Below are 16,536 nucleotides of genomic sequence, written 5' to 3'. Positions count from 1 at the left end.
GGATGACTGACATCCACAAATGTAATACATACCATACGAAATGTAACATTTACTTAATGGAGAGTCTTGGGTTTACATACAGAATAATACGAAATGCTCTGAGACCAGGTTGGTGCCCGTTTGGGGATGCTTCTGCCTGTATATCAGTGGATGGACAGTTCTGATAAGGAATGGATGGTTTGCATCCCCCAGGAAATAATTTCAGATCTTATTGTTAAGTACCACCTCCCCCGGTAGATTTTTATTTTATTAGCTAACCAATTTCCTAACCTTAACCTAATTCTCTTTACCTTATAGTTAAAGTCAATTGACAATCTGTATCCCAGCTAGACAACCTCTAGGCAGTAGAGAGGTCTTCCCAGGAGGAATACAGAGTCATAACTGACTTGGTTTATTTTTCTCCTTTAGTCATGGTTCTTCCTGTGCTTCAGGTTTGGAGATGGATACTCTTTGCCTGCATTCACTGGATTTGTGTCTGTCAAGAAACTGCAGGACCGTAAGTAAATCTGCAGTCACAGAAGTTAGAATTTAGTCATCACACTTAAGTCTCTCGTCTTGGTTTAACACTCTCTCTGTCGGAGCAGATTTAGAGCAATTTTTCGTTGACCTTTTCTGCAGATCTTTATCTCCACAGTATTTTTCACCTAGGTTTGTGTTTAGAGGTATCATCTCATTAGGTACTGATTTTCCTGTGTTCTCTGTAGGGTTTATATGGTAGCCATTCCTGCAGTGATCCAGGCAGGCTCAGAGGCCAAGCTTTGTGCCAGCCTTCTGCAGCCCAACGAGACCCTGGTCATGACCATATCTCTGATGGCCGACGGGCAGAACAAAATACTTCTCCACAAGAGTTCTGACCAAGAGTTTCATCGCTGCTTCCAGTTTCAGGTCAGCCCAGCACTGGTGGACATCCACAACCATTCCAATAAGAGTGGACTGGACTTCTCAGCTTTGAATCTCTTAGTTTCTTGGTGCAACGCCAGCTTATTTTATGGGAAATATCAATGTGGTGGCCTACCAGAACTTTTCTGGGATTCAGGCTCAAATTTGTACCAGGTTTTGATTGAATGCTACTATATACTATCTAGACAATTGATATATGACACTTCTCCAAAGCAACTTCCAATAAGGGGAGTGCATAATGTGATCCCTGCAGGAGTTAAACGCTCTACCTTGAAGTTGCTAGTGGCACTCTCTTACCAACTGGGCCACACGGCACCACATCTTAATGTCCTACGTTGTTGGTCCATTAGTTCACCAGTGTTGCGCTCTTCCTCCCTGGCAGGCCCCTCATGTGAAGAGTGACAAAGTGCAAAACTTCAAGGTGGAGGTTCGAGGTGACACGTTTCTATCAACAGAGGAGAGGAAGGTCATGATCAAACCCTACCGCCCCATGACATTCATCCAAACGGACAAACCAATCTATAACCCAGGACAAACAGGTGATGTTAGAGCCAGTACACCTTTAGTATGGTTTGAAGTGATTGGAAGGTATTGAGAACTTCAGAAGATAATCAGGCAATAGTTGTATGATCTTCTGTGTAGAAAAGAACACATCATTGTTAATGATCTTCCCCCAGTCTGATTTGGTGCCTGGTCCTGTCCACTCTGTTCTAACAAGTCATGCGTGGCTTATGAACATTGGAGAGGGAAACGGACGCCTGAAAAACTTCATTCAGGAATGGGGTGCAGATACAGGAAAAAACCCACTGTGGGGTCACTCAGGATATGTACACTGGAACGGAGTTTGAACCGACATGCCACATGTTACGAGATGTTCCTCTCATGGACATAATTGGATAGTGTAAATATATTAAGAACTCGCAGTGCAGTTTTCCTTCATCTGCAATTGATTGAATTGGGGCCTTAGTACCAACAGTGTAAAATATTATCCAGAGTAGCTGTGACAAGTTCTGCTTACTTCACCAGTTTCCCTGGTTTTCCAGAAATGCCGGGTGAAAGATTCCTGGAATCAGGATGGGAATCCTCCAACCAGGATTTCTGGAAACCTTGGAATTTTCAGTTGTCCGACATGATGCTTCTAAAATTCTCATTTTCTTGTCATCGGCTTTTTACAGTGCATTTTAGAGTCGTCACCTTGGATACCAATTTTAGCCCTGTCAATCAGCTGGTGAGTGTTGCAAATGTAATATTGAAAACAGTCCTTCAGATCGGTGTCTACTATTTCAAACCAAAATACGGATACAGAAGTATCACAACTGTGATGGGCATAGCAATCAAGTATTATGTAACACAAGGTACAGCAATCAGTCAGGACATGGGGTTTCCATTCATATAGGTCAGATTGGAATGTATGGGATCATCTTTTCCTGAGACTGAATTAATGTACTAAATTGACATTAGTCCCACTAAGCCAATCACCTGTCTAGTTCCTATAGTTGTAGACCGTTATGCTCCTCTGATGTTTTGGAGTTATTCATGAACCATGAACCCATCTCTTGTCTTTGCCCTTCACAGTACAACATTGTGGAACTTGAGGTAAGACCCTTCCAAGTCTAACTTTATGATAACTGTCACTGTAAATACTGCAACATTAGGACTCCACCCGCTAGCTAGGTCGTCATTAATTTCCACCTACTGTAGAGGTTAGCTAAATACTTCCAATCAGCTTTGTGTGTGTTCTGGGCCCCCTTCAGTAGGCCAATGTTGCAGATAGAAATGTCATGAAAAGAGCTGACTCCTGTATACTGTTATCTTGTTCTATGAACCAACAGGATGTTAATCAGAACAGGATTGGACAGTGGCTCAATACTACATCCAGTGGCAACATTTTGCAGCTTTCTCACCCCCTGAACTCTGAAGCACCTGTAGGATCCTATGCCATTGTAGTGTGGATTGGTCAAGACAAAATATACCAGAACTTCAAGGTAGAAAAGTATGGTAGGTTGAGCTTTTTTCTTTTACCTGTCATGCTAGGTAATGTTATGGCTCTGGCAGTTGAATCAATGCATCACAATCCTGGAACATTCTAGAGTTGACTGCTGTTCTTTTATCTGTAGTTCTGCCAAAGTTTGAGATCAAAATGAACCTCACCGACGAGATCAGCATTGTTCAAGAAGAGTATGATGTGGAAGTGTGTGCCAAGTGAGTAAACGCTAACGGAGATTTCAATGCACTGCAGTTACAAGGTGATGTGTAACTCCACTAAATGGAATGATCTAATAATCGCATTACGCTAATGCAGACCTGGGTTCTAATAAGTAATTTTAATAGTTTGAAATGTGAAAGATTTTAAGTATTTGGTTATTCTTTCTTTGAAAATACAAGTAATTGAAGGTATTTGGATAAACACTTGGAAAGTATTGGCATGTATTTGAAAATAATATTATATTAATAATGATTTAAAATACAAATACTTCAATATGCATGTAAGCTACTTGAACCCAGGTCTTCACTAATGACACATGCTAATTGAAGACCTACAATGCTACTGCTCAATGTCCTGAACTGCTGCTATTAATCCCTGACACTTCAAACGTTTGCTACAGTGGCATTTACATGAACAGCTGGTTCTGTATTCATAAAGCATCTCCGATTGGGATTGCTGCTCTAGGATCCGGTCCCCCCCATGACATGTGACCTTGTTCATTATGATCCTAAAGTTCAAACTGATCCCTTTCTGAGAGACTTTCTGAATGTGGGTCCAGATTCATTGGCCATGTTGAACACTTGACTTAAGCCTACAGGTTTGCACAAACCTTTGTCTCGTATTAGGTTTTTAAGATGGTGATTGTCGACGTAGGAAATTGTTTGATTCTTTTGTCTTATGAATTGAAATCAGGTACACGTATGGACAGCCTGTACCTGGTAAAGCAGGGTTAAAGTTGTGCCGACTCTTGGGGGACAATGTAGTGATACCGATAACAATTGATGAGAAACATCCACAAGGAGTTCCTGATTACACACCCCCCTGCCACAAAGAGTCAATAGAGGTCTGTATGCTTTCATAAAACGATCATTAGTAGGACTGTTTATACCAACATATTACATTTGAATTTATTTAACTTGGTTCTTAATGTTTGATTGAATTAATTTAAATCTGTTCTCAGTGTGTTTGGTTCTGCTTGCTTTCCCCAGCTGGACCCAACTGGCTGTGCTTCCTGTGTCTTCAACATGGCAATTTTCACAAAGAATTTAGGAGAGAAATTGCTGGGAGACGTGTTTAGTTTCCATGCAGAAGTACAGGAGGAGGGGACAGGTTAGTATTATCACAATCATTGGTAACATTGCTGTCAAATGATGTGTTTTATTGAGTAAATGACATGAAATAACTAGTGCATGTTTCATTAGATAAGGGTTTCCCAAACTCTGTCCTGGGGCCCACCCTGGGTGCACGTTTTGGTTTTTGCCCTAGCACTACACAGCTGACTCAAATAACCAACTCATCATGACTCTTTGATTATTTGAATCAGCTGTAGTGCTATGGCAAGAAACCTAAACATGCACCCACGGGGGACCCGGGACGGAGTTGGAGGAACTCTGCGTTAGATCATGAAGATTGGCAAGAATGAGCTGTTTGACCTTTGGTGCTACAGCGTTGTTTTATAGAATGCTGTTTTATTGTCGTCTGTTTATAATATCCTGCTGTACTGACATTCAGTTTCTGCATGTTGAACTGCCATTGTGCATTGTGTTGGCTCTGGTAATTGTGAAATATACCATCCTATTATTTTCCTTTGACAGGTATTACACGGTCAGAGGAAAAACGCATAGCGCTCTCCTATGTGATTGGGGAACTCTCATTTGTCGACACGCCCCAAATCTATGAGCATGGATCAATTATTGAGGGCAAGGTAAGTCCAAATACAGTGTTTCTGTTGCATTGTGGAGGGCATTTGTTCTTTGCCCTGCTTGCTGAACTACCAGTATGTGTTAGTTAATGACATGTAGCGTCACTTCATTCATACAACTCCCCCCTTTTTCCTCAGATATATGCTGTTCACTTCAACCACACACCCATGTCTGACATGTTAGTCTACCTGTTGGAGGAGAAGGGCTGGTCCTCATATCTACAACTACAGAACCTAACCACGGACAGTCGTGGTATTGCCAGGTTCTCCCTAAACACAACCAGTATGCCCAAAGAGAATATTAACCTCATAGTAAGTATGATTCCTTCTAGGTTTTGACAGCCTCTTTATGCTCAAGACCAACTCAGCCCTTGATCCTACGCCAGCGTTTCCCTAACTGTCCTGGGGACCCCAAGGGGTGCATGTTTTGAATTTTGCCATAGCACTACACGGCTGATTTCAAATAACGGACTCTTTAACAAGTTTTGATTAATTTGAATTAGCTGTGTAGTGCTAGGGCAAAACACAAAATGTGCACCGCTTGGGGTCCCCAGGACAGAGTTGGGGGAAACGCTACCCTAAGGCCTATGGTCTTGTGGGGATCTGAGAAGATTGAATTGGTAATGTTAGCATGGTGGAACTTCCACCAAGCCTATCAGAGGGTAAGGTGGATCTGTTACCATATTGCTTACATCTGTCCTCCCCTCATCACCACTGTATGTAGAACATCGGGTCTAGGGGTTGATTTAGGATTGGTCCTTTAGACTCCTCCTCTTGTTCCTTTACAGGTAAGTGACACCCCACAAGTGGAGTACCAAGGATACAGGGTCCCCTATTTCAACAGAGGGCGTCACGTCCTCTCCCTGATCCAGCCCGCTGCCCCTGACAGTAAACCCTCCAGCTCCCTGGCTATTCAGAAGATGGAGAAACCACTGGCATGTGGGGAGGAAGTGTCAATCACCATCCACTATGCCATCGTAGGGGAGACCGTCCCAAAGGGCTCTGTGGATGTCCTCTACCTGGTGAGTAGAACCCAGGAACTAGTTGACAACTTCCAAACCCAGGGTGGCTCCCAAATGGAACCATATTTCCTAGTTGCACTACTTTTGACCAGGATCATTTCAGACATTGCCCAAGCCTCGCACTTTTCAAAAGGATGTTCCTATACAACACAAACTCCTAATCATCCAGCCTAAACCTTAGTATTAGCCACCTCGATAACATAAGCCACAGCAAATTGGACTTCGTAAACATATCATACATCTCGTAACCTATACGAAATGGATGGACATCCACATAACATCATACTAATTGCTGTGTCCTGGATTTGTTTACCACGTCTACCCCTTGAGTCCAGGTTGCATCATCTCCTTTCTGAGTTGATGACCACTGTTTCCCCCTTTCTCTCCAGGCCTTATCCAGAGGGGTGATAGTTCAGCATGGACACAAGAACATTACTGTGCAGCAGGACAGTCCTGGTGAGTGAGTTTCAGTAAGTGATTCTGAATGTTCTGGAAGGCGCTTGATGGCAGTGTGACCTGCTCTTGCGTTGCAGTAGCTGAGGGTGAAGTCACCTTTAAGTTGGCAGTGGTTCCAGAGATGGCGCCGGTGGTTCAGCTCCTGGTGTACAGTATGCTACCCAGTGAGACTGTCATCGCCCACAGCATGAACTTCCCCACTGAGAAATGCTTCAGGAACAAGGTGTGCACATCACAAACATTGTTCTCATTTTATGTTGGTTATGAAGTGTCAATTATTTCCATGCACATAGATACTGTATCATACCTGCAGTAAAAGTGTATAATGTGTATGCCAGGTGTTGGTGGAGTTCTCCCCCTCCAATGCGGTCCCAGGGGAGGAGAACACCCTGCATCTCTCTGCCCAGCCCGGTTCCCTCTGTGGCCTCAGCGCTGTGGACCAGAGTGTTGGCATCATGGAGCCAGGGAAGAGGCTGGATGCTGATAAGGTAACAGAGCTCACTGACGTGAACAACAGTCCTACCACCATACCGACTGTTTTGGTGGTGCTGGGAATACAACCAGCCTCAGGGGAAGAACCATTGACCACAGCAGACATGGAATGGGTCTGTTCACTGTTGGTCATTTGGTGTGCTTTTATCAAAGGTAATGGGACTTATTCTCTGGCTTGAGGCCCTCTTTCTATTGACTGGAAATCACCTCACTATTGTTACATAATGAGGTAATATTCTGGGTTGTGTTCATCAGGACACTTTTCTAGACGTTTGGCAATGGGGAAACAAAATGGAGGTTCTTCTTAGTCCAAGTAGTCCCTCTCTGTTTCAGTCTGTTCTGTTTGGTCCCCAAGAACGTCATTTCACTCCTTCCCATATTGTCCCATTCCAGATATTTGATTTGTTACCAGTCAAGGAGACAACCTATATTCCCTACGAGCTTGAAGATTCAGTAGCATGTTTACGTGTGAGACCAAGGAGATCCATAATGCCGTACCCAGATGGAACGTCTGGGGAGACAAATGATCCTTATGCAGTTTTTCAGGTAAATACTTCTGCCCTGTTCTCAACTTTTGAAGCCTCTTTATTGCTCTGGGAAGAATCAGTCACCATACCGTTACGATGTGTTCAACTTACAGGTTACATTGCTAAAATAGCCTGAGGCTAGAACACATGTACAGTGACAAATACAACTTTTTAAATAATTTGATGGCATTTCATAGGCACTGGGACTGAAGCTGGCGACTAATCTGGATATAAGAATACCTTCCTGCCTCAGTTACCAGGGGAACCAGTACTATCGCTCCTATGGTGAGATGTCCTAACCAACCCTTATTCTCATTGCTAGAAGTCTTCAATGATTCTCGGGAAATGGATTACTAACACAGCCTGGTTAAAGGGGTCAGAACGCTGCATGCGCTCACTGTTGAGCAAAGCATTCAGTCCATTTTAACTTGAGAATAATGTGCATGATTTGTGTTAGTAGCTTACAGACCTATGGCCGGGCCTGGATCAGCGGGTCCTAGACTTGAAATGGCTATAGCTGGTGGAGTTGCCCCAACACCTCCGCCACCCATACAGACGGTCCGTACATTCTTCCCTGAGACATGGATTTGGGATCTTGTGGAAGTTGGGTAAGTGCTCTGCACAGTGAGGTTAGCCTTGGGTGAAAACCCTCTTAGCTAGATTAGGAACCTGAACCTCTTTAAACTGTAGTACAGAGTAGGCCAGGTTTCTCTTAGGAAAGAGCTCCTTTAACCTCAATGGGTCTCCCTGGTTAGATAAAGCTAAATGCATTCGAAACGGTGTTCAAATAATTGGTACAGTCCTACTCCACTCGCTGTTGGACACTTGGTGACTTTCTGTTTAAACTCTAACCTCTGTATTCCAGGGAGTCTGGATCAGCAGATGTCCCCCTGACAGTCCCAGACACCATCACCACCTGGGAGACTGAGGTCTTCTGCCTGGCCCCCAGTGGCTTTGGTCTGGCTCCTCTGGTGGAGCTCACGGTCTTCCAGACGTTTTTCCTGGAGCTCACCCTGCCCTACTCAGTCATCCGGGGAGAGCACTTTGAGCTGAAGGCCACTGTGTTCAACTACCTCTCCAAGTGCATCATGGTACAGCACTGCACCAGGATCGTATTTAGTTTTTGTCAGACCATGTTATCTTACAAAGTGTTCCTCTTCGGCAGGTTTCTGTGACTCCGGCTCTCTCCCCAGACTACACTCTCACACCCTTGAATGACGTCCACTACTCCTCATGCTTGTGTGCCAATGGACGAAAGACCTTCAGTTGGACAATGGCTCCCTCTGTCCTGGGTAAGTCTCCCGTCAACCGTTCAAACAGCAGAATGGATGTCAACCTGAGTTGTGTACTGTCACTGTGTTGGATGTTGTGTAACCTGTGGTGTCTGCCAATGTGTGTAGGGGTTTTGAACGTGTCCGTTAGTGCAGAGGCTGTCCATTCCCACACTGCGTGTGACCATGAGATTGTGAACGTACCGGAGAGAGGACGCGTTGACACAGTCACACGGAGCCTGCTGGTGACGGTATGTAGTTTGCTGCTGGGAACTAACCGTTAGGTTGCACAGATTGTCTAGTGTAACTGCCTCTGAAAAGAATCCCTCTCCTGTCCTCCAGGCTGAGGGAACAGAGAAGACCGACACCTACAACTGGTTGCTGTGTCCAACTGGTCAGTAATGAATGAATGTTCACGGTTGTTCGACGTGCTCTTCGCCATTCATCTTATCATCTTTGTGTCCACAGGAGAAACTCTGACAGAGGAGGTGGAACTGCAACTCCCCCAGAATGTGGTGGATGGATCTGATAGAATTTCCCTCACCGTTCTGGGTAAAATAAACTATGGTTTGTTTAGAGGTGTAGTGGTGGGAAGACAACCCTTCTCCAGTGATAATGCTGCTGTTTGCTGAAGAGGACCGTCTTACAGAAGTCCCTTGTTTCTCTGTAGGGGACATCCTGGGTCGGGCCCTCAACCACCAGGATGGACTGTTGCAGATGCCGTATGGGTGTGGAGAGCAGAATATGGCCCTCCTCTCCCCCAATATCTACATCCTGGAGTACCTGAGGAACACAGGGCAGCTCACCCCAGCCATCCTAGACAAGGCAACCAAGTTCCTCACTAGTGGTAGGAGTGTCCCTTTTGAATCTGGCTAATATTTATTATAGACAAACTTACTGAAACAGGGCTGGATTTGTCCAGTAAAAGGTTTCTCCAGTGTGCCCTAATGACTAGGACCCTGTTGTCATGTAAATGATGGAGCTACAGTACAGATGACATCACTGACCCAACACATGGAGGGACTTCCACATGGTTTCTCACTGAAATCATTTGATCGTAGAATATTGACACTCTGTCCCAAATGGCAGCCTATTGCTTACATAGTGCACTATTTTCCTGTCTCAAGTAGTTCACTATATAGGGCAGGACTCAACCCTGTTCCTGGAGAGATACTGTCCTGTAAGGCTTCACTCAACCCTACTCTAACTGACCTTCTTTAAATAATTAGCTGGTTGTTGAGTTGAATGGGGTTAATTACAACTTGGGTTGGAGTGAACCTACAGGAGGGTATCTCTCCAGGAACAGGGTTGAAGAGCCCTGATATAGAGAGCCATTTGGGGCACAAACCTAGTGACTATAAAAACCACTTGGTCACTGTTCACTCTAAAAACCCACCGACAGGTTACCAAAGGCAGCTGAACTACAAGAATGCTGACGGTGCATACAGCACGTTTGGACAAGGCTTGGGGAACACTTGGTGAGTACTTGGCTTGTAAACAACTGTCTGTTTCAATGAAGTAGTGGCCAATGAAATGGCATCGTCTCTGGCAGGGAGACCATGGCTATGTAATGTGAAGCTCTAAGTCATGTTTATGACCATCTTATGTGGATATTATGACTGCTTTTAAATCAAGTTCTTTCTTCAGGCTGACTGCTTTTGTCTTGAGATCCTTTGGCAAAGCACGGTCTTTCATCTATATTGACCCGGCAAAAATGGAGCAATCCAAGACTTGGCTGGAAAGTCAACAAGGCAAACATGGCTGTTTCAGAATTTTGGGGAAACTCTTTAACAACAGAATGAAGGTTTTTATATTGCTAATAAACTGAACGATGTTAGACGTAGTCTGTTTCGGCAGACCAGTCATAAAGTTTGATTTCAACAATTGGATCAGGCTAGATACAGTTAGTATTTTGACATTGTTTTATAGGGTGGTGTGACGGATGAAGTCACACTGACTGCTTACGTCACTGCTTCAATGCTGGAGCTCGACATGTCAGTGTCGGTAAGTAACCTCACTCCATATAAACATTGATTCTCACTCCAGCAACATTGTTACAGGCTACTAATTTAGCTTCCTGTATGAAGTCTGTATACATCTTACATCAACTGTCACTTACAGATTATACAATGTAGTGAGTTACAGGGGAATTGTTATTTCTTTGGAAGTAGCCTATGAAATAACAAAGAATGGGCTTTACCATGAACACATCTGAATGGTATAGTTCTGCTACTATTGATATTAGACTCAATATGCTACTATGAAGTGAGGAAATGTGCTGCTGTTATTCTGTGCTCCAGGATCCTGTTGTGGACCGCAGCTTGTCTTGCCTGAAGAACTCGACCAGTGATTTGTCCAACACCTACACTACTGCTCTGCTGGCCTACACCTTCGCCCTGGCAGGGGACATGGAGACACGGGCCCAGCTTCTGCAGCATCTCAACACCATCTCATTACAAGAGGGTGAGCTATATCCTGGTCCAAGATCTGTTAGTGCTGCCTTGATTGAGCTTGCCTGGACAATGGATTACTCCTAAAAGTGCAAGCCCTCGGCCCGTCTGGCACTCCAGATAGGCCCAATCAAACGGCCAGTAAAAGTGTTTTAAGGACAAAAATACACTTTGACCTGACTGTCATAAAGTTGTTTTTGGCATAAAATGAATTGGTCAGAACTTTGTATTATGATGAATAAGCAGTCCTTATTCTGACTTGTGCGCTCTCCTCGACCCTCAGGGGGTCTCCTGCACTGGTCCCAGTCCTCCTCAGAGACCTCACCATCCCTTGAGGTGGAGACCAGCGCCTACGTTCTACTGGCGTCCCTCAGTGCCTCTCCTCTGTCTACCTCTGACCTGGGCTACGCTTCCCGCATCGTCAGGTGGCTGGTGAGGCAGCAGAACGCCTACGGAGGCTTCTCCTCCACACAGGTAGACTTCCCAAACACATTGGTCTGAAATGGCACCCTGTGCTGTGCACTAGTAGAGACATTATTACTTTGACGTCTATCAGACCACAGGCATGTGCTCTTCATGTCCAGCCTGGTGAGGCTAACTTCCACTGATACAGAGCCATGGAAATGGTCACTTTAGGAACTCTTCAATGTAAAAATCAACCCTTTCTGTAAAATGGGCTCTTTAATTTTGAAGTGATTTTCCTGTGGTCTGTTTAGGACACGGTGGTGGCCCTCCAGGCCCTGGCTCTCTACTCCACCAGGGTGTTCAGTAGAGGAGGAGCCAGCACAGTGACAGTACAGTCTCCCAGTGGGCATCAGTACCTCTTCTATGTGAACCAAAACAACAAGCTTCTGTACCAGGAGAGAGCGCTGCAGGACACAGAAGGGAAGTACAGCATTGAAGTGAAGGGCAGCGCTTGTGCCTCAGTGCAGGTCAGTGAATACACATCTCTCCTCCCAGTCCTGTGGTGTAAGATGTGCTTTAATATACATTACTGGAAAGGTCAAACATATAAGAAGCTTCTTCTGGCTTGAATTTCTAGTTCATTAAATATGTGTTTATTCTAGCTTATAAAAGGTTTGTTTTTGGACAGGATGGTTTCCCTGACTTCCTCTTCTCTGTCCCAGGTGGCGCTCCACTACAACATCCCTACTCCTACCAAAAGCACAACGCTCAGTATCCAGGTGACTCCAGAGGTAGACTGCAACACCAAGTCTTTGCGACCCAGAGTCACGCTGAAACTCCAGTGTCAGTAAGAATGAAGGACCCGTTTTTGCATTCACAGCATTCTTTTAAATGTTGACACTTCAGTGTTTATTTTGGAGCGTGTCTTACAGAATGGATTTGACCCAAATGAATTAGTTTCATTATACCGGTGTATATGTTATTGACCTTCCAGTTGATACCTAGGCTTGGATAAGTAACAATAAGATGTATCTGGCAGCCTGGTCTTTATGGCTAAAATAATCCAAGTTGCGTGAAGTTGTTGTGCACTCTTCTCAAACAATAGCATGGTCTTTTGTCACTGTAATAGCTACTATAAATTGGACAGTGCAGTTAGATTAACAAGAATGTAAAGCTTTCTGCCCAGATAAGACATGTCTGTCCTGGAAAGTTACTTACAAGGTCATTCTAGTCACACTAGCAACAACCGTCCCAGTATAGGGACACCGATCCTGTAGAGGTTATGGCTAAAATAATCCAAGGATCCATTCATTTGATTATTACAAGCGCTTGTCAAAATCCAACTTTATCAATCAGCTCTTTGCTTTCACAGATATCATGGAAAGGAGCTGACCACCAATATGATTATAGTGGATTTGAAAATGCTCTCTGGGTTTTCCCCAGATCCAGACTCTTTGGAGAGGGTGAGTTTTTGTAACCTTTAGCCATGGAGGTATTGCCTCATCTGTGACCCTTTCTAACACTGACTGACTGTTTTTGTCCATGCCATATGAATGGCTTGTCTTCACAGCTGAGGGGTTCAAGTCAAGTGGATCGGGTTGATACCAAAGATGACCATGTGTTAACGTACTTGACAGAGGTGAGGCGAAAACCACCCATCAGTTTGAAATGGTCCACATAGCACTCTGCAATATAATGAGTGTCATTTAAAAATAATATACACCGTTAAAAAAAATAAAGGGAACACTTAAACAACACAATGTAACTCCAAGTCAATCACACTTCTGTGAAATCAAACTGTCCACTTAGGAAGCAACACTGATTGACAATAAATGTCACATGCTGTTGTGCAAATGGAATAGACAACAGGTGGAAATTATAGGCAATTAGCAAGACACCCCCAATAAAGGACTGGTTTTGCAGGTGGTGACCACTTCTCAGTTCCTATGCTTCCTGGCTGGTGTTTTGGTCACTTTTGAATGCTGGCGGTGCTTTCACTCTAGTGGGAGCATGAGACTGAATCTACAACCCACACAAGTGGCTCAGGTAGTGCAGCTCATCCAGGATGGCACATCAATGCGAGCTGTGGCAAGAAGGTTTGCTGTGTCTGTCAGCCTAGTGTCCAGAGCATGGAGGCGCTACCAGGAGACAGGCCAGTACATCATGAGACGTGTAGGAGGGCAACAGCCCAGCAGCAGGACTGCTACCTCCGCCTTTGTGCAAGGAGGAGCACTGCCAGAGCTCTGCAAAATGACCTCCAGCAGGCCACAAATGTGCATGTCTGCTCAAACGGTCAGAAACAGACTCCATGAGGGTCCGACGTCCACAGGTGGGGGATGTGCTTACAGCCCAACACCGTGCAGGACGTTTGGCATTTGCCAGAGAACACCACCAAGATTGGCAAATTCGCCACTGGCACCCTGTGCTCTTCACAGATGAAAGCAGGTTCACACTGAGCACATGTGACAGTCTGGAGACGCCGTGGAGAACGTTCTGCTGCCTGCAACATCCTCCAGCATGACCGGTTTGGCGGTGGGTCAGTCATGGTGTGGGGTGGCATTTCTTTGGGGGGCCGCACAGCCCTCCATGTGCTCGCCAGAGGTAGCCTGACTGCCATTAGGTACCGAGATGAGATCCTCAGACCCCTTGTGAGACCATATGCTGGTGCGATTGGCCCTGGGTTCCTCCTAATGCAAGACAATGCTAGACCTCATGTGGCTGGAGTGTCAGCAGTTCCTGCAAGAGGAAGGCATTGATGTTATGGACTGGCCCGCCCGTTCCCCAGACCTGAATCCAATTGAGCACATCTGGGACATCATGTCCCGCTCCATCCACCAATGCCACGTTGCACCACAGACTGTCCAGGAGTTGGCGGATGCTTTAGTCAAGGTCTGGGAGGAGATCCCTCAGGAGACCATCCGCCACCTCATCAGGAGCATGCCCAGGCGTTGTAGGGAGGTCATACACTACTGAGCCTCATTTTGACTTGTTTTACGGACATTACATCAAAGTTGGATCAGCCTGTAGAGTGGTTTTCCACTTTTAATTTTGAGTGTGACTCCAAATCCAGACCTCCATGGGTTGATACATTTGATTACCATTGATAATTTTTGTGTGATTTTGTTGTCAGCACATTCAACTATGTAAAGAAGTATTTAATAAGATTATTTCATTCAGATCTAGGATGTGTTTTAATGTTCCCTTTATTTATTTGAGCAGTGTAATATATATATATAGATGTACTTGTGGTGACATGTCAGCAAAGCTGAAATGTAACTTCTGCTTAGATCATTTAATGACCAATATGTTTTTTCTCCCAACAGTTAACATCACTATTTCCTTTCACCATCACCCTGGACATCATACAGGAGCTCCCAGTACAGAATCTAAAGCCAGCGGTGGTCAAGATCTACGACTACTACCAGCCAAGCAAGTTGATTTACTAACCCGCCCCAAAACCTCCTTTTCCATGGTTTAACATTTTTGGTCAACTTGTGTTCATTTACTGAGACTAACATGTACTATGGTTACAGGTGACCAGGCTGAGACAGAATATGTCTTCCCTTGCAAGTAGGAGTTCCAAGCTGGTGAGCTATTTTTAAATCTAGAATAATTGGTGATTAATAATTTTCTAGCTGACTCAACTATACATGTAGTATAAATGATTTGGGAGCCTATATTCTTTAATCTAATTGCTGGTCTGTTACATTTAATTTATTTGCTCTTCTGCAGATGTAAGATGACATTGAGGTCACACCTGCAACCCTTCAGACCTCTTTCAAGTGCTGAAGTAAATAAATGATGTAACTGGAAATAAAGTTTTTCATTATAACCCTTTTCTGGAGTGTTTGTTTTAAAGATTGTCACACTGATAAGCAGTGAGTGCTGAGTTCAATGTTGTAAGGCAGTGGTTCTACTACTGGAGGGAACCTGGCCTTGCCACAGGGGGTACTGGGAACTCATGGACAGAGCAGAATGTCATTGGGGTTCAGTTAACAAACTATACCTCCAGAGCTGCTGTTAAGCAGGGATGCCAGCTCTACAAAGGTGGAAATGTTATCGCTCAATTTTGTACACAGCTTTGTTTTGTTTTTTTGTTCTGCGGTCTGTCATGGACCCCTGTAGGTTCTTTTATTCCTCATCAGGGAATGGGCTCAGAACATTTTACCACTAAATTATATAAACACATCTTCCAAAGGAATGAGTCCTGTCTTTAATCTCCATTAGATGGTGTGGACACCACAGGAAAGATGTGGTCGTACATACCTCACAAATCAATTAGATGAACAGAACCATCGACATGAGACGCACACAACGGGTACTATAGAGCCCTGTTGACGACACGACTCACTAAACTATATGAAAGTAATGTATGCAAACATACTGGGATTATGAACAAGAGTGTGCTGTGAAAAGCATTGAGACTCATGACCAGTACAATGCCAGATGTTCTGCTTTAGTTCAGAGAAGATGTAACAAGCCCTCTTGATTGGACAGTGCTCAGGAATTCTTAAACTATAGTGACCCAAAATAAACGCAACATGTAAAGTGTTTCATGAGCTGAAATAAAAGATCTGAGAAATGTTCCATAAACAAAGCTTCTCTCATTTTGTGCACATTTGTTTACACCCCTGTTAGTGAGCATTTCTCCTTTGCCAAGATGATCTACCTGACAGGTGGGGCATGTCAAGAAGCTGATTAAAGAGAATGATCATTACAGGTACACCATGTGCTTGGGGCAATAAGGCCACTCTAAAATGTGCAGTTTTGTCACTCAACACAATGTCTCAAGTTTTCAGGGAGCGTGCAATTGTCATGCTGACTGCAGGAATGTCCACACGAGCTGTTGCCAGAATTGAATGTTCATTTCTCTACCATAAGCTGTGTCTAACGTCATTTTAGAGAATTTGCCAGTACGGCCAACCGGCCTCAACCGCAGACCACGTGTAACCACGCCAGCCCAGGATCTCCACATCCGGTTGCTTTACCTGCGGGATTGTCTGAGACCAGCCACCCAAACAGCTGATGAAACTGGAGTATTTCTGCCTGTAGTAAAGGCTTTTTGTGGGGAAAAAGTATTTCTGATTGGCTGGGCCTATGCCTAC

The 16,536-nt window shown here is 44.5% G+C and overlaps 1 protein-coding gene across 1 annotated transcript; it reads left to right on the top strand.

The window, feature by feature from the left end:
• Positions 1 to 410: 410 nt before the first annotated feature.
• On the top strand, positions 411 to 15,005 carry LOC311115089 (alpha-2-macroglobulin-like; the record flags this gene model as incomplete). The annotated part of the gene is made up of 35 exons (XM_084190298.1): positions 411 to 496; positions 705 to 885; positions 1,283 to 1,439; positions 2,076 to 2,128; positions 2,476 to 2,496; positions 2,733 to 2,898; positions 3,018 to 3,102; positions 3,800 to 3,950; positions 4,096 to 4,216; positions 4,702 to 4,811; positions 4,947 to 5,120; positions 5,597 to 5,830; positions 6,220 to 6,286; positions 6,364 to 6,509; positions 6,625 to 6,774; positions 7,172 to 7,324; positions 7,503 to 7,590; positions 7,763 to 7,913; positions 8,171 to 8,396; positions 8,471 to 8,597; positions 8,706 to 8,827; positions 8,919 to 8,970; positions 9,045 to 9,128; positions 9,247 to 9,423; positions 9,979 to 10,054; positions 10,224 to 10,380; positions 10,506 to 10,580; positions 10,877 to 11,039; positions 11,310 to 11,500; positions 11,743 to 11,958; positions 12,154 to 12,278; positions 12,804 to 12,894; positions 13,002 to 13,070; positions 14,755 to 14,860; positions 14,965 to 15,005. The coding sequence occupies 35 exons, from the start codon at positions 411 to 413 to the stop codon at positions 15,003 to 15,005; spliced, it is 4,392 nt and encodes a 1,463-aa protein (XP_084046424.1).
• Between the last annotated feature and the right edge of the window lie 1,531 nt (positions 15,006 to 16,536).

Source organism: Coregonus lavaretus (assembly GCF_964263955.1).
Source record: "Coregonus lavaretus genome assembly, contig: HAP1_SCAFFOLD_326, whole genome shotgun sequence".
In the NCBI taxonomy this organism is placed as follows: Eukaryota; Metazoa; Chordata; class Actinopteri; order Salmoniformes; family Salmonidae; genus Coregonus; species Coregonus lavaretus.
The sequence above is the reverse complement of the archived record's forward strand: the minus strand, read 5'-3'. Positions and strand labels throughout refer to the sequence as shown.